This window comes from Vicugna pacos, chromosome 22 (genome assembly GCF_048564905.1).
Source record: "Vicugna pacos chromosome 22, VicPac4, whole genome shotgun sequence".
NCBI lineage: Eukaryota > Metazoa > Chordata > Mammalia > Artiodactyla > Camelidae > Vicugna > Vicugna pacos.
This window is the reverse complement of record NC_133008.1, coordinates 8,053,058-8,069,375: the sequence shown is the minus strand read 5'-3', so window position 1 is coordinate 8,069,375 and position 16,318 is coordinate 8,053,058. Positions and strand designations below refer to the sequence as shown.

The 16,318-nt window shown below is 57.8% G+C and overlaps 2 protein-coding genes across 2 annotated transcripts; both read right to left on the bottom strand.

The window, feature by feature from the left end:
* Positions 1 to 4,530: 4,530 nt before the first annotated feature.
* On the bottom strand, positions 4,531 to 8,924 carry DOK3 (docking protein 3). The gene is made up of 5 exons (XM_072946953.1): positions 8,738 to 8,924; positions 7,481 to 7,786; positions 5,749 to 5,848; positions 5,466 to 5,638; positions 4,531 to 5,384 (listed from the first exon to the last, which is right to left on the bottom strand). The coding sequence occupies exons 1-5, from the start codon at positions 8,801 to 8,803 to the stop codon at positions 4,734 to 4,736; spliced, it is 1,296 nt and encodes a 431-aa protein (XP_072803054.1). The 5' UTR covers positions 8,804 to 8,924; the 3' UTR covers positions 4,531 to 4,733.
* Positions 8,925 to 10,791: 1,867 nt separating this feature from the next.
* On the bottom strand, positions 10,792 to 16,072 carry DDX41 (DEAD-box helicase 41). Its single transcript, XM_006198933.4, has 17 exons — positions 16,013 to 16,072; positions 15,822 to 15,929; positions 15,403 to 15,562; positions 15,248 to 15,322; positions 15,060 to 15,120; positions 14,796 to 14,932; positions 14,303 to 14,375; positions 14,033 to 14,186; positions 13,820 to 13,956; positions 12,838 to 13,000; positions 12,545 to 12,676; positions 12,193 to 12,264; positions 11,993 to 12,089; positions 11,700 to 11,849; positions 11,544 to 11,615; positions 11,318 to 11,428; positions 10,792 to 11,142 (listed from the first exon to the last, which is right to left on the bottom strand). The coding sequence occupies exons 1-17, from the start codon at positions 16,037 to 16,039 to the stop codon at positions 11,006 to 11,008; spliced, it is 1,866 nt and encodes a 621-aa protein (XP_006198995.1). The 5' UTR covers positions 16,040 to 16,072; the 3' UTR covers positions 10,792 to 11,005.
* Positions 16,073 to 16,318: the final 246 nt, after the last annotated feature.

Below are 16,318 nucleotides of genomic sequence, written 5' to 3'. Positions count from 1 at the left end.
TCAAAAGGTCTCTAATGACTTCCAGGTTATCAAATCAATGATGGTTTCTCAGCTTCCCTCTTACCCTGCCTAGGAGCAGCCCTGGTCCCAGTGTACTCCCTGTTTCCTGTAGCTTCATGCCTTCCTCCTGCCCCACTGACTGCTCCTTCACCACCCCCTTTGGCGGCTCCTCATTTGCTTCCCATCGTGGCCATCAGATCTTTCCAGTCTACACTCACTCTCTGGGACCCCATCCTGTCCTGTGACTATCAATAACACCTATGTCAAGGACTCCCAAGTTACAGGTCCAGTTCTCATCTTCTCCCCAAAACTCCAGACTCCAACATCCAACAGCCTGTCCAACCTCTACCTGAATGTCTGCTAGCTATCTCAAATTATTAAGTCCCAATTTAAACTTGTGATTTTCCCACCTCCCTAACTCCTTCCCTAACTCGGTTAAAAAAAAAACAAAGGAGCAACACCATTCATCTGCCTGGTCCAGTAAAAATTATGAAGTTTTCTTTCCTTTCTTTTCTGCCATACCTCAGATTCTGCAAATTCCACCTCCAGAATCTGTTCCACCCCTGGCTGCCATGGTTGTCCCTGACACTTGTCTGATGCCTGGACACCTTCACAGTCTCCTAACAGATCTCCCTGCTTCTACCGTTGCCCAGTCCTGGGTCTTCTCCATGCAGCAACCAAAGTGGAATTTTTAAAGCAGAAATCACACCACATCACCCTCAGCTTTTAGCATTCCAGTGGGCTGGCGTTGCACTTAAAAATAAAACTAAAGTCTTTCCGACTTACGTGACACTGATAAACTGGGTCCACCTCCCATCACTCTCCTCCTAGCTCATTCCGCTCCAGCCACGCTTACCTCCTCACCATTCCTCCAACACAGCAATTGTAGTCCTGCCTCAGGGTCTTTGCACTTGCGGGGCTCCTGCTTCTTGATACACATTCTCCCAGATATTTTAAACAACAGGGTCTCATTGCATTTAGGGTTGCCTCCTCCTTCCTTGATCAGCCTACCTAAAACAGAGGCTGCTGGCCATCTCACTGCATCCTGTGCTGGTCCTTTATCCTGCTTTATTTTTCCTCACAGCACTTACCACCATTTGACATTCTATTAAGTGTTTATTTCTTCATGGCTTTTTGGCCCCATTAGAACGTCAGTCCTATGAGAGCAGGGGCATGTCTGACTTGTCCACCATTTCCCCAGTGCCTGCACACAGTGGATCTGAGTGAACAGATAAAGGAAGGATTGAGAAAGTGAAGCAGCAAATGAGCAAAGGAAGAAGGAGCAGCCTAGAGCTCCTGGCAGTCCTCCAGCAGAGAAGACCCCAGGGGGCCCATTCCTTGGCCTGGATGGAGCCTCCAGAGCTCCCTGCACAGGCACTCCCTGGGTAGGAACAGGCATTGGGCTAAGACACAGTGCCCCCTGGTGGTCAGGACACCTGCAGCTGCAGGCTGGGTCCCTAGAATTTTCCAAAGTCTTTCTCTTCCATGGTCTGGTTGGAACTTCACAAAATTTGCCATTTTGCGGCACAAAAAGGCTTAGATTTATAAGGAAAAAAACCAAGCCAGACTGGGGACCCAGAGTCCTGGGTTCCAGTTCTGGCCAAGACCCTGACTCCCTGGGTAACCTCCAGAGATTTACGGAGCTGGCAAGCGCTGGCTTGCCACTGTGGGGCTGAGGGGTCCTTGCTGCAGGCACCCTGAAGGAAACTCTTGTCCTTAGCTTGCTCTGTGGCAGGCAGCCTGATCAGGAAAAGACCTTACTTGTCAGAAGGATCTTCCATAAGTGGGGCTGAAATCTACCTCCCCGTGGCTCTAGCATCTTTCCAGGCTTCGTCTTCTGTGGCCACAGACAACCTGGGACAGCACTGCACAGAACTCCTGCCCCACAATCTTCCTTCACACATTACATTCAGAGATGCCTTTGAGACATCTAGAAGTCTAGTATGCAGCTGGATTCTTAAATCTAGAGCTTGGGAGAGATCTATGCTGAAGCTATACCTATAGGAGTTGGCAACATTTAGATGGGCCGTGAGACCTGGAGACCACCTTGGGTTACGTAGGACCGTGGTGCTCAACCTTGGGTGCCCACGACAATCACCCGGGGAACTGAAAAGAGTGGTGCCCAGGGCCCACCTGGACTGATGAAATTCAAGCCGCTGAGTGTGGGCCCAGGTATGGGCATTTTTTAAAGGCTCCCAGATGATTCCATGGGCAGCTAGGGTTGAGCAACACTGTCTGACGCCAGAACTCTGGCAGAGGAAATGCCAAGTCTGGGAAGGAGAGACCAGCAAGGAAGAGGAAAACCAAGTGAAGACCAGGTTTCAAGGAGGGGTGTGGAATGCAGCTGAGAAGCTGGGGATCCCAGGTCACAAAGGGAGTCCAGGTTGCTTTGTTTTGGGGAACAAGGAGATAGGTGACCCTGATGAGAGTGATGTAATGGAGTCATGGGGACCACCAGGAGACAGGAGTTGGTGGAAGGGAGATGGGAGATGAGAAAGTAGAAATCAGAGTAATCAACTCTTTTGAGGAGTTTCGCTGTGAAGAGGAACAGAGAAATGGGGAGGTGGGTGAAGGAGAAGGAGGATCAGGGTAGGTTTCCTTTAAAGACGTGAAATTATGGAGCATGTTTGTGTGTGGCTGGAAATGATGATGTTGGTGAAGGAATTAACAGGAGGACACAGCTCAGTTTGCCAAGCTGTGGGGAGGTGAGAGGAGGTGGGAACAGATACTCTTCTGCTGTAGGGCAGGAGGGAGATGGTACAAATGTGGGTGCTCTTGTAGACGAGGTGGTGGGAAGCCAACGGTGTTCGCTTCTGTTGGCTGCCTCTTCACAAGTAAAAATGTAAGGTGAGAATGGTCAGGGCTGGAGGGGAGAAGATATGAGGGTCTGGGGGAGGATAAAAGCAGCCACTTTGGAATGCAGGATCTCTGGGCAGCGTGGAGAGCCGACCTGTTTGAGGTTTGAGATCACATTGTTAAAGAGACTGCCATCTACTTGGTTATGTGAATTTCTCCTGCCTTGACACGGAAGACAGCTGGGTTCACCTGAGGCTGAGGACTTTGCTGGACAAATCGGATGAAAGTAGAGGAGAAGCTGAGGGGCTGATTCCATTGGTGGAGTGCAGACTCCAAGTTGGACAGGGATGGAGTCGTGAGCTGGGGTAGTGCAGATGGAAAGGGGTTGCTGTAGGTCGATGCGGCTGGATAGGAGCCATATAGGCGAGACTAGAGGAAGTGGGCTGGAAGGAGAGAAGGAGGTAGCCAGAGGCACACACTTGAAATAAGATTGCATCACTGCCAAGTGACGATAGGGTGTCATTGTCATAAAGATAACATTCAGGATGTGCCAACAGTGTGGGCAGCTGAGGCAGAGCTGAGGTCAAGCAGCCAGGAGGCCAGGTCCTTGGGGGCATGATGCTTGTGTGCATGGAGGCCCAGGGATGGTGACAGGAGCAGCATAAGGGAGGATAGTAAGGCAGGCACTAAAGTTTTCAGGAGACTCGTTATCTCCCTCTGGAATGTGGGCTCTTTGAGAACAGGACTGCAGCTATCTTGAACATGGCCATGTCCCCAGGGCCTGGCACAGAGCAGGCATGCGATAAAACTCAGATGAGGGGGAGGGTATAGCTCAGGGGTAGAGTGCATGCCTAGCATGCATGAGGTTCTGGGTTCAGTCCCCCGTACCTCCATCAGTAAATAAATGAATAAACAAATAAGTAAGTAAACCTAATTACCTACCCCCACAAAAAAAATAATAAAATAAAATAAAATTGTAAAATTAAAAAACAAAACTCAAATGAATGCATGCCTGGTGTGTAATTTGGTCTTTATCCTTGAAAGTTAAGATGGAGACTGAGGGCCAGTTCTCCCCAGAAATGTCTGTGCATTTCTGAGTCTCAGCGGGGAGTGTTTAGGGTGTGCAGGTCTTTGAAGTCCCTTCCACCTGCCCCTCCCTCACCCCAACTCCTCCCCAGCTAGGGCTTTCCGGCCCCTCCAAATCAGCCTCCACGCTGTTTCCCTAGTCTGGCTGCATCCCTCCGTGAGGATGAGACTAAGCTCACTGTTGGATTGTCAGGCCTCTTATGCTGGGCCAACCCTTTCCTCAGCCCCTTGTAGCCCTCTGGTCTATGATCTTCCTTCCTCTATGCACCCACCATGCCCACCCTCAGCTTGGAAAGCCCTGGGGCTCACTGGCAGCCTGGTGAAGCTCTGCCTGCCCTTCACACTCAATTCAGAGGGCACCTCTCCCATCAGCAAGCCTCATTTCTCCCTCTCCCCAATTATCAGAGTCACCTTTGCTGCACAGGACCACATGGATCTATAATTATCTGCACCCCACCCACCTGTTCAAGTGGACTCGAGCCGACTGGTGGCAGAAGTCAGGACCAGGTCATATGTATCCCCAGAACCCAGCACAGGGCCCTGGTGTTTGCTGCCACGCCTGTGACTGAGCGTCTGTGTGGACCCGTGGGCGCCACTGCCAGGAGCCCTACTAAGGAGGAATGGGCTGTGGCACACGAGGTGGGCTGAGAGGGGAGCTAAAGGGCTTTATTATTAGCAGATCTGTACACTATACACTGGGGGGCTGGCAGGGCACTTGAGGGGTCCTCCCCAGGCAGCTGGCCTTGTCCCCCCAGGCCAGAGTGGCTGTGGGGGTGTGTCCGCAGATATCCACGGCTTTCGCGCCCTCTTGTTCCAGGGAGAGCGCCTTCGTCTCCTCCCGCTGCCACGGGTCAGGGTCTGTCGCAGGGGGCCGGGCCCTTCCTCCGCTCCCGGCTCAGCAGCGTCACCAGCTTGGCCTTGAAGCCCGTGTGGGAGCCGGGGCAGGCGGAGCCCCCCGCCTCGTCGCTGTCGCCGTTGTCGGCCAGCTCCAGCTCCAGCAGCCGCCGGTACTGGGCCTCCAGGCTGCTGTCGCAGGCCGGGCCGGGCCAGCTCAGGTCCTGGCTGTTGTGGTAGATGGGGCTGGCCGGCGGGCCGGCGGCCTCCAGCAGGCGCAGGTTCTCGTACAGGTGCTCGGCGGCGCCCGGGGGCACGCTGGCCCGCTTGCACACCGAGGCGTAGAGCACCGGCTCGGCGGGGGCCGCGGGGCCCAGCAGCGGCGGCAGGCTCTGGGGCCCCGCGTCGGCCGCGCCAGCCCTCCGGGGGCCGGGCGCCTGGGGCCCCGGCGGCGCCTCGCGCAGCTCCCCCGGCGGCTCCAGCGAGGGCAGGGAGGTGGCCCGCGGCAGGGGGCAGGGCCGGGGCCGCGCTGGATCGGACAGGCGCTCCCGCTGGCGGGCGATCGCCGTGGCCACGGCCCCGCACAGGTCGCGGGCGCGGGGGCTGCTGAAGGCGAAGAGGCCCTCGCCCGAGGCGCAGCGGCGGCCGGCTTCGAAGGAGAACACGTCCTGGGCGCGGGCGGCACGGGGCGTCAGGGGCTGAGGGACCGGGCACCCCGCCCCCCGCCCCCCGCCCGGGCGGGACCTCACCTTGTCGGAGCCGAACTTGCGCAGGAAGCGGTAGGGCCAGGTGTAGAGGGCCTGGGGGCTCGCGGGCTCGCTCAACTGGATGGCGTCCTGGCCCAGCAGCAGGACGTAGGGCCCCTTGAGCTGGCAGCGGGCCGCAGCCTCTGTCCTCTGCACCACCACCGGGAACTCGCCCACTGCAGGCAGGGGGCCGTGAGGGCAGCAAGCGCAGTCCCCCGGGTCCCCCGGAAGATCCCAGCCCTGGGTGTGCCGGGGCTGAGGCTGCCCCTGTATCTCCCAGACTCACCTTCCTTCCAGGAGGAGTAGATGGAGTTCTCCTCCATGGGGACCGGGCCCCTCTTGGGAGCTTCGGCCTCCCCTGATCCTGAGGAGGACTCCCCTGTGCCCTGGGGATGAGGCCAGGTCAGAGGTTTGAGCCCCTCCACTCCTCTTCCCACATCCTTTCCCTGGGGCCCATAACCCAGGACTCTGTGACAAGCAAGGGACCTAGGTGCCAGTCCCAGTTTTGCCCTTGACACACTGCACCCCCCGAGCACACCTCTGAGCCTGTTTCCCCACCTGCAATCCCCACCGGCTCCCCCTTAAGGGTGCTGAGAGCTGTAAAGCAGAGGGCAATCAAGGGGCTGTCTCCCATTGTCCTTGAAGTTGGCCAGGGCCTGGCCGGCCTGTGTGTGTCCCTGAGAGCAGGAGTTTCAGGGTGGGACCCATGAGTGAATGGCCACTTGTTCCTCCCCCAGGCCTCTTTCCCCATCTCCCCGCCACGTCCCACAGGCTCTGGCCCTGAGCATCTCCACCACGACCGCCTTGGCCCACGGTACCGTGTCCAGGGTCAAATGCAACGGCTTCCTCACCAGTCTCCTTGCTCTTGTTTATTTCCTTTTTTTTTCTTTATAATTATAAGAATTGTGGTAAAATACACAACATAAAATTTATCATTTTAACCATTTTAAAGTGGTTAAATATAGAACTTTTTCATCACTGTAAATGGAAACCCTGCACCATTAACTCTGACTCCCCATTCCTTTGGCCCCCAGCTCCCAAAAACCACTTAGTTGCTTTCTGCTGCTATGGGTTTGTCTATTCTGCATATTTCATGTAAGTGGAATCATACAACGTGTGGCCTTTAGTGTCTGGCTTTTGTGACTCTGTTTCCGAAGTCCATACATGTTGTAGCATGTATCAATGCTTCATTCCTTTTTATGATCAAGTAATGTTTCATTGTATGGATAGACCACATTAAGTTTATCCATTCATCAGTTGATGGACATTTGGGTTCTTTGCATCCTTGAGCTATTGTGAATAATGCTGCCCTGAAGATTTTCATACAAGTTTTTTCTGAACATCTGTTTCATTTCTCTTGGGTATATGCCTAGGAGTGGAATTGCTGGGTCATATGGTAATTGTATGTTTAATTTTTGAGGAACCGCCACTCATTTCCTTTTGGTTCATCACAGACCCTGTGAAGCTTTAAAACTCTCAGTCTCTGGGTCTAATTCCCCAAAGGCTTCTCTCACTGAGAATAAAACTCCCAACTCCACAAGTAGCCCAAGGCAACTTCAGCTGGCTCCCACCAAACTCTCCACTGTTGCCTCCTCCCAGGCCCCCTCCCACTCCGTACCCTCCAGCCACACTGGCCTTTCTGCCCCTCGAACACCAAGCTCTTTCCGGCCTCAGGGCCCTTGCGCATGCTGCTGCTCTGTTCAGGAGACCCCCTCAGATCTGTGTCTGGTGGGTTATTTGTCCTTGGGATTCAGGTGCACTGTCCTCTCCTGAGACACCTCCCTGGACCATCCTGTGTAACGTCCTCCCACTCACTCCTGGTCTCTCTCAGCCTCTCATTTTCTCCATAGCACCCATGACCACCCGAGATTTGTTCTATGGGCTGTTTCCCAGGCTTGTAGATGCTTGGCAGGTACTTGCTGAGTGGTGGGATGTGAGTTAGCATGGAGATGAACAAGATGGGGTGAAGTGGTGTCCCTGGTTGGCCCTGGATGCCCTGCCCACCTGCCCATGCTCACCGGGAAGGCCAGCTGGCAGATGGAGCCTATCCATGCCTGGCGGTGCTGTGCGGCCAGCAGGTGGCTTCGCTCCGTGGTGGTGAGCAGGAAGGCACCAGTGTCCCGGGGGCAGCTCTCGCCGTCGGCGGGCAGCACGGACACGCAGTCAGCCAGGCGGATGACCCGCCGCTCCCCGCGCCGGCCAGGCCCCGCAGATCTGTCACCCGCTGGCCCCTGGCCACCATCCCGGACCTCCCAGCTCTCCAGCCGTGCCACGCCTGATGGGCCTCCTGCATAAAGCAGACCCCACACCTTCCGCCAGGACTTCTGCAGGAGATGAAGATGTGAGAGATGACCCTCAGGTGATAGTTTTCCTGCAGCTCAGCCCAGCACAAGCTGCTCAGCAAACACTCCTGGCCACCCAGGCTGGCCTCTGCCTCCCCCAGCTCCTCAGGCCACAGAGGATGTCTTGCCAGAGCCAGCCCGGCAGGGGGAAGAGTCTGTGCTTGGGGTCAGTTACCTCTGGGTTCAGATCCACCCCACGCTTTCCTAACTGTGACTCCCATAAGCTCTAGTGTCCCCATTTCTGAAAAGGTCATGAAAACATGAGGTTGGGGCTTCTCCTGGGGAAAGTCTGTAAAGTATCTAGTGGCTGGAGCAGACCACCTGACACTGCTGTTATGTGGGTGCCCCCTCCCCCTGCAAAGAAAAGGCCACTTGGGCCATGGGACAAGGGCTGGGGCGGGAGGGAGGCCTTCGTCTCATGATGGCAAGGAAGGAAACATGCAAATAGTGCCGAGCAAAGGAAACAGACGGTTTATCTGCCTGGGCAGCAGCTGCAGCTGAGCCGTGGGTGTGCAGGGCCTGCTGTGCCGGGACTGGGCTGGGAGGAGCCAAACCCTGCTGGATGGGGGTCCACCTCCGGGGGCTCCTCCAGCTTAGCCCTCAGCCTTCTCGAGGGGCCTCAGTGCCTCTAGCAGATGGAGTGGAAGGCTGCTGGATTAGCCAGCCTCTCGGCTCTGCCCTGCCCCAAGGGTTGCCTTCTTAGACCCTCCCTGGTCTTGGCTTCCCCATCTGTAAATGAAGCAGACTCTCAAAAAGGCCCACTCAGCCCAACTTGCTCAGGCTAAGAACTGGTTCTGTTCCACTATCCTACCCATGACTTTGACCCCACCCCCCGCCTCCCTCCCCCATGCCCCTGGGTCCTGCTAGGCTGTTCTAGGCTGGAGCAGCGGCCCCGACCTGACTAGGCGGCTGCCTGGCAGCCAGGGTCCTCACCTTGCCAAACTTGACGTGCTGCTGGTAGAGGATGCCGTCCTTGACGGGGGTCTCCAGAAGTTCCATAGCCACAGCCGGGCCCCAAGGCCACCACTCCAAGGGCCTAAGGAGACTGGTCACAGGCCGAGGGGAACTCCTCACACTTCCCCTTCTGGCCACTTCCCCCTCCCTCTGTCCAGAGAGGCAGCTGGGGCTGGGGGGAGGGGAGCCCTGTCTTCAGTAAAGAAGCTAGGATGGGGGTGGTGGACATCACTTACTTCTTCCTGGGGGTTCCAGCTGGCCCGAGGTGCCCACTAGTGCCTGGCAGGGGCCTCAGACCACCTGAGGGCAGATGACCCGTGCCTGCCCAGTCAGCGGGGTGTGAACATCTGACTACAGGCTGGCTCCCGAGTCATGAGCACTGACCCCTCCCCCTCCCGGGGCAGCTGCGTACCCTAGGGCCAGGCAGCCCCACAGCCCTGCTGCCGCCCCAGGGCCTTGCTCTAGCCAGACCCGCAAACTCCTTGCTCTCCCACTTGGAGTCCTGATTGTTCTGCTTATCTTCACCCCAGAAGTAGTTCTAATGTTCACTTGCTCCTCTTCATCTTCATAGTCCCTGTCTGTTGCCAGCATCTCAGCTTTGCACCACAGCCCTACCTGGGCCCAGCCGGCCCTCTTCTCCAACCCCACACCAGCCCATCTCTCCCCTTCCTAAACCTTTCCTGGCTCCCAATGCCCTTGAGTCTACAGTCTAGCTTGGACTCCTTGGCCCAGCACTCAAGGTGCCGAGTATTCTGGTCTCCACATCCCCCAGCCCAGCCCTTCCAGGGCACCTCACCACTGTGCTGCTCGGGGCACTGGGCCCTCTTCCTCCAGGAGGCCTCCCTTGACTACCCCACGTTGTCTGAGAGCACAAAGGCCCCCATCCGCGTGGTGCAGCCCCAGGCATGTGAGTGGTGCATGTGGGTGGCGCACGCCCGGCGGGGACCCCTGGAGAGCTCACATGTTCTTTTTAAGCTTTTTTTGCTGGGGACTTATTTTTTGCCCATGCCTTGCTAGAGGTCAGTATCGAGGTTACATGTGTGGATTTGAATTCTGGGGACAGCCTCATGTCATCCACTCAGTGCCACCTCTGGGAGCGAACATGTAATCAGGCTGAGGAATACTGTTTGGAGGTCACATACGGGGTGTGAGATTCTCCAAGGGTTGTCCACCCAGCTTTATGACCGCCATGGCCCAGCTGCCTCGGACATCATGTCCTTTGCGTTCTCACTGCCATTTCAACAATGAGGAAATCAAGGCTCAGAAGCATTAAGTAACTTGCCCACGGCCACACACTGAGTGACAAACATGGCTTGAGCAACTGCTGTCCTGCGGGATAAGCCTGTGGCCTGGAACACGCAGTGCCGGGCGCCAGTGCTCTCTGCCTGCCCCTTGCCAGATGGTGAAATCCCAGCCCACTGGCCAGCAGTCTTGTGGCTGCCGCCCACGTTTATTCACAGCTGGACAGTCCATCCCCCTCAGCTGGGAGCTTCCCAGTGGGCCTCTGCCTAGCTCGTCTAGGTCAGGAGCTCAGCAGACGGCTGGGTACCGAGTGGGGTCAGTGGGTGCTCGTGGCCTGGGTGACAGTCCTGTGGCATCTGCTGCCTTCTCAGCAAATGGAGCAGAGTGCTCCTACTGGGAGCCTGGGTTAGCAGGTGGCCTGGGACAGGAAGTCGTCTCCCACGGGGCCCCAGGAGAAGCCCCAGGAGCTGACACACTGACAGGAAGAGGGAGGCTGCGGCAGAGCTGGAGGTTGTAACAGCCAACCAGAAAGACCAGAAAACCCTACCGACCATTTCCCCTTCGTCCCCCAGTGTGGTCCCTCCCTGAGTCATAAATCCAGGTGGCCCAGAGGAGACGCCCTAAGCCCCCAGAGCGGGGCCCCAGCTAGGCAGCTCTTTCTGCAGCCGAGTACGGGCAGGCTGGGTGCTGGCAGCGGTGGTGGGAGACGCCAAGGCCCTGCCTCGGGGGTCAGAGGCTGAACCTGCCCAGGAAGCAGGGGGCAGGCGAGGCGAAATGGAGACCGAGACCAGAGAGGCTTGTGCTTTAATGGCAGCTAGGGTAAAGGGGGGCAAAAATAGTAATTCTGGGGGGCACAGGGAGCAGGCAGCCAGGTCCAGCCTGGCCCAACCCAGGCCAGCTGGGCCAAGGATGCTGGCTTCTTGTCCATGGGGCTGGTGTGTGTGGGAGGTGGCTGGTGCCCCAAGGACGGAGGCCCCGTGGAGAGGAGGAGGGATGACAGGCGGCTCAGAAGTCCATGGAGCTGTGGGCCAGGTAGTCCTTGCGGCCGATGTTGCTGACCTGCTTCGTCTGCATAGCCTCGAGTTTGGGGCAGTCGGTGATCCGATGGCCCAGGCCCCCACAGAAGGCACAGCCACGCTCTCCTGGGGGCATGTGGAGCGGGGTGGGGAGGGAGGGTCAGCACGCTGAGGGGGCCAGGCTCCATGCCCCAGACCTCGGCCTCCCGTCAGACCTCCAGTCCACTGAGTGGCGGTGTGGATTCGTTTCGTGGGGTTCCCATCCTGCCCCCACTGAACAGCGTCTCCCACCCCGCCTCACCTCCAATGTCCAGCATGGACTCGTCCCCGCAGTGCAGCACCTGCAACACAGGTGGAACCTTCTGCTTGGCCTCCAGCAGCAGGGCTTTGAGGTCCATCAGCACTGACTCGTCTGTGGGGGCAGTGGGGAACCATCAAGTCCAGCCCTGGGCCCTGTAGCCAGGACCCGGGTGGTCACAGGTGGAGGACCCGGCAGATGGCTGAGGCAGCCCTGGTGGCAGACTCACCGCAGGCCTTGTTGATGAAGGTGGTGGCGATGCCCGTGTTCCCTGAGCGCCCAGTGCGGCCGATTCGATGCACTGCAGAGAGAGGGAACAGAGCCTCTGGCCGACTGCCCAGGGCTGGGGCCTAGCCCGCGCCCCCTGCCCCCACAAGCCCCGCACCGTAGTTCTCGATCTCCTCAGGCATATCATAATTGATGACGTGCTGGATGGCGGGGAAGTCCAGGCCCTTGGAGGCTACATCTGTGGCCACTAGGACATCCTTTTTGCCCTCCCGGAATGCCTCTATGGCCTTGGTCCGTTCCTCCTGGTCTGGGAAGGGTCAGGCAGGAGCTGTTAGAGCGATAGCAGGAGTCTGGGGAGGAGTGGCAGGCCAGCCCGGCAGGGGAAGGGATATGATGAGGGGCTGCTTTGGCAGCGGGGTCCATTCATGCCTGTGCAGGCACCACCCTGACCTTTGCCCCCATGGATGGCTACGGCCTCGACCCCCTTGAGCAGCAGGTACTCGTGGATGGCGTCCACATCTGCCTTCTTCTCTGCAAAGATGAGCACCTGTCCGGAAAGGCCACGTCCTGTAACAGGGACTGACCGCTGGGTGCCCCTGCTAACCTCCCCCAGCACGCTGCCCTGGGCCAGCCTGGCTGGAGGCACTCACGGGTGGCGGCGTCTTCTGCAGGCACTCCAGCAGGTACACCATCTTGGCTTCCTCTTTCACGTATTCCACTTCCTGCCACCACCAGGATCAGGTCAGGAGGTCCTGAGAACAGGCTCACCAGCCGTGACCCTGCCCCAGAGGCCAGGCCCCCCAGTCCCGGCTAGGTGACCAGAAGCTTCTTGTCAAGGGTTGGGCACCATAAGACAGCATCCTGCTACAGGCCAGGCCTGTGAATGGAACCACTAGTGCCCACAAGGTGGCCCTCCCCGATCCTGGCTCCAATCAGCTTCCAGGGAGCCTGGCCAGACCCAGCCCCCCCAGGTGAGACTGCCCATGGGGAGCGTTTGCCCACCTGGATGACATCCAGGCTGGCAGCTCCTGCTCGCCCCACATTGATCGTGACAGGCTTTACCAGGGCGCTCTTGGCAAAGTTCTGAATCTTCTTAGGCATGGTGGCACTGAAAAGTAGGGTCTGTCGCTGGCCCTGGGGAAGAATAGGGCTGGGACTGAGGGCACGTGGGGGCCGGGGAGGCTGAGCAGCTGGGACAGCGGGTGGGCAGTGCAGGGCCTCAGGGCCCCCCAGAGTAGAACGTGGTATGCAGGGGTAGGGTGGCAGGAGTGTCCTGGCCACTTGCGGAAGGGCACCTTGAAATAGGAGAAGATGGTACGAATGTCACCCTCGAAGCCCATGTCGATCATGCGGTCAGCCTCGTCCAGGGCCAGATAACGACAGATGTCCAGGCTGACCATTTTCTTCTGCAGCAGATCCATGAGGCGCCCAGGGGTGGCCACCATCATGTGAACGCCACTGGGGACCGAGGAGAGATCCTGAGGTCGAGGCCACCTGCTCAGTCCTACCTAGAGGCCAGCACTCTACCCCTTTCTGCCCTCCAGCTTCCTTCCTGTCTCTCACCTGTCCCTCCTTGTCACTGCCACCACCTTGCCCTGTGGACAGCACACAGCTCTCCTGGAGGGCACTGCAGCGTTCTCAACTACTGCTCTGTTCCACAGCTCTTCCCCAGCCAAGTGGTCACCTCTGCCTGGCATACCCTTCCCCTTTCTCCCAGGTCCCTCCTCTCGCCCCCAAGAGGGCTGTCCTGCATCTTCACAGAGGCCTCAGCCTGTGCTCCTGCACCCCTCTGGAGGACTTAATGGGCTCACTCTCCTGGTACACTGAATTTGTCTTTCCCGTGTCTACATCCTCTCTCAGACTGGCAATGCCTATGAAACAGGGCCTGGGTTTGGTCTGTCCATGACCCTAGACACCCAGTGATGTCTGTCGGGGACCATACTGTGTGGAAAGAGCACAGGTCCAGCCTCCTGGATGGACCCCAATGAAGAACCCTGACCTTCCTGGACACCCAGGGCCCCCCACCTCAGTGCCTTCTCCCTGGAACACCCTGACCCCTTGACCTCCCAGATGCTCCTGTTCCATCTGTAGTGTTTCCACAGTAACTTACTACATCTCTCATTCCCACCCCAGCTGACATCCCCACTAGACTGGGAATTCCTTGAGGGCTGGATTACAGGAGGCCTTGCCAAAGGTCTGTCAAATAGCTAGAGCAAAGGGTTTTTAGCTTGTCTCGGGGCTTTGGGGAGACCCCTGCTTGGGGGTGCCTGTACTCACTGTCGGATGGTCTCCATCTGCTCTTTGACAGACATGCCTCCGATGCAGAGCGCACAGCGTAGGAGCGGCGAGCTGTCCTCCTGCAGTAGGCGGCAGTAATACTCCAGGATGCCGTGCGTCTGCCGGGCCAGCTCCCGCTGCAGGGACGGGAGCAGTGGCTGGCACCAGAAGGTGGCTCCATTGTGCCCTGCCCTCCAGGCCAGCCTATCTTACCGAGGGGCAGATAATGAGTCCATAGGGCCCTTCACGCTTAGAGAAAGGTAGCCTCTTCTCCTGTTCCAGGCAGAACATGATGACAGGCAAAGTGAACACCAGCGTCTTGCCTGAACCCGTGAAGGCAATGCCTATCATGTCACGGCCCGACAGACTGTTGACAGAAGACAGGCTTGAGGGTCAGGTTCTGCGGAATACAGGGACCGCTTCTCATGGAGCACCCGCTCCTCCCGTCACCACCCTCCTCAGGGCCGCCAGCTTCACACTCACATGGTGGGAATTCCCTGGATCTGAATGGGGGTCGGGTGGTGGATGCCTTTCTTCTTCAGGCCTCTCAGGATGGCTATAGAAAAATCCCTGGCATCATCGTTATGTCTCACAGATACTTTATCAGGACCCCAAGGCCTATAAAATTGGCAGTATGCCCCTCTGGTTACAAATGAAACTGAGACCCAGAGAAAGAGAGAAAGACAGACAGACTTGTCCAAGGCTTCTAGGCAAAGCGGAGGCAGGATTCACACCCAGGTCTGCTTAAAGCCATCGTCACTTGCCCACTAAAGCTCCCTAATGGCGGAGATTAGTAAAGATCACAGTTGCAGCAACTGAAAGAGGAGCATTAAAAAAGCCCGTCTCAAATCCCTCCATCCCCACTGGCGAGGGCCAGTGCTGCAGGAGAGGCCAGTGCTGGGTTCAAGAGGGGCTAGAAGGCAACTTCACAGATGTCCACCATTAAAGTGTGGTGAGGCTCCCAGTTCCCAGGTACCTGCAGGAAATTTCATTTCCTTGAAGCTCTTGATGGGTGGGGGGATACCATCTCCCTCTACCAAGATGTGGTACTTCCTCCGTACACGCTCATGCCGCTCTTCAGACATGCTCAGGACGTAACGGGGGGGTGTCCAACTGTGGGTGGGTGGTAAGGGTCAAAATAGCCCCCTGGCATAGCTGGCTTTGTGGTGTCCCTGCCAATCTCAGCCACATACTGTCCAAAGTAATGGTGACTGACTTTCCACAGACTGGTAGGACGTACCTAGTTTTGATCGGGTCGTCGTATGTTATTCCCTTAGCCATCTCCTTCACTGACATCAAGGCTGAGGAGAAAGATGTGGCTCAGTGCTGCTCCTGCTCCCCTGAAGCCAGGCCCCTCGAGATATAGCATGCCTGGGGTCGGGGGAGGAGGCTCAGGCCACCTGCTCTCTGCCCTGGCTACAACCATACCTCGACCCTCAGCCACACTCTCCAGGATTTTCTCCTCTTCCTTCAGCTGCTTCTCCTTGGCAGACTCCTTGCGGGCTGACAAAAGCAGCAGCAGGTGTCAGAGAGACACCATGGCAGAACACAAAGCTGAGCCTCCCGCCTGCTGCCCAGCCCACCTTCAGCCTTCTCTTTGAGGTGCTGGTGCTGATCCAGGAGGCTGACGTTGGACTGAGGGCCCAGCGGGATGTCGTCCTCATCTCCCCGGGGCTCGCTCCCGCTGTCCTGCTGCTCCTCCTCCGCAGCTCCCTTGCGCCTTCGCTGCAGCAGCTTCTGAAGCTGAGGTTTCACCAGCGCCCCTCAGGGCCGAGCCCAAAGAAGAGTAGGGCATCGGGTCTAGGGGCCTGAGTCAGGACCCTAGCTTTTGGGAGAGAATTCTGTGCCCCGAGGCGCAGAGTTGCCCCACCCCTCAGATCAGGTTGCCAGGTCCTCGTCTGCCATGCACTGACACCTCACTCCGCAGGCTGGGGGCCACCCCCATCCAGCCGCCAACCCCCCATCTCCTGCGCTCATTCGTCCCCCGACCTGGGGCCCTTACCAGCAGTTGTCGGCGCTGTCGCAGCGGCACGTAGGGCACGTAGTCCTCATCATCATCCTCTGCCTCGGAGCGGCTTCCGGCGGCAGTCGCCTCGTCGATGCGAGCCCGCTGCAGATACACACAAGTTAAGTCCGGACCCCGCCGCCTTCGCCGTCGCTCGCCAGCCTCGCGGACCCCAGCCTCGCTCCCACCTTCCGCTCGGGTTCGGAGTCCTCCATCCTTTGCTGCACGCATGCGCGCCCGGCAAAACCCCGCCTCACCTTTGAGTGAGGTCCAATCAGATGTGAAGAAGCGGACGTCGGCGCCTAGCAACAACCTCAGAATGCCGGATCGCGCAGAGGGACAAACTTCCTCCAAGTCCCGGTCTTGAGCCGCAGAGTCCCGGCCTCTGTGGGTGGCTATGCGGCTGTTTCCAAGGCTGAGGGCAAAAGCGCCAGCCAAGGCATTGTAGGAAGCTGGAGGATCTGAAGCCTGCGCCAAAGGCTCAAACCAAGCCG

What these genes read in the sequence shown, in the direction of transcription:
- DOK3 (XM_072946953.1), bottom strand. Translation starts at nt 8,803, where the DNA reads ATGGAACTTCTGGAGACCCCCGTCAAGGACGGCATCCTCTACCAGCAG. An exon ending in TCTGCCAGCTGGCCTTCCCG is followed by an intron (nt 5,849 to 7,480) that starts GTGAGCATGGGC and finishes CCTCATCCCCAG; the next exon opens with GGCACAGGGGAGTCCTCCTC. An exon ending in CTACTCCTCCTGGAAGGAAG is followed by an intron (nt 5,639 to 5,748) that starts GTGAGTCTGGGA and finishes CCCTGCCTGCAG; the next exon opens with TGGGCGAGTTCCCGGTGGTG.
- DDX41 (XM_006198933.4), bottom strand. Translation starts at nt 16,039, where the DNA reads ATGGAGGACTCCGAACCCGAGCGGAAG. An exon ending in ATCCAGGGAATTCCCACCAT is followed by an intron (nt 14,187 to 14,302) that starts GTGAGTGTGAAG and finishes TTCTGTCAACAG; the next exon opens with TCTGTCGGGCCGTGACATGA. An exon ending in CCAGCCTGGATGTCATCCAG is followed by an intron (nt 12,265 to 12,544) that starts GTGGGCAAACGC and finishes TGGTGGTGGCAG; the next exon opens with GAAGTGGAATACGTGAAAGA.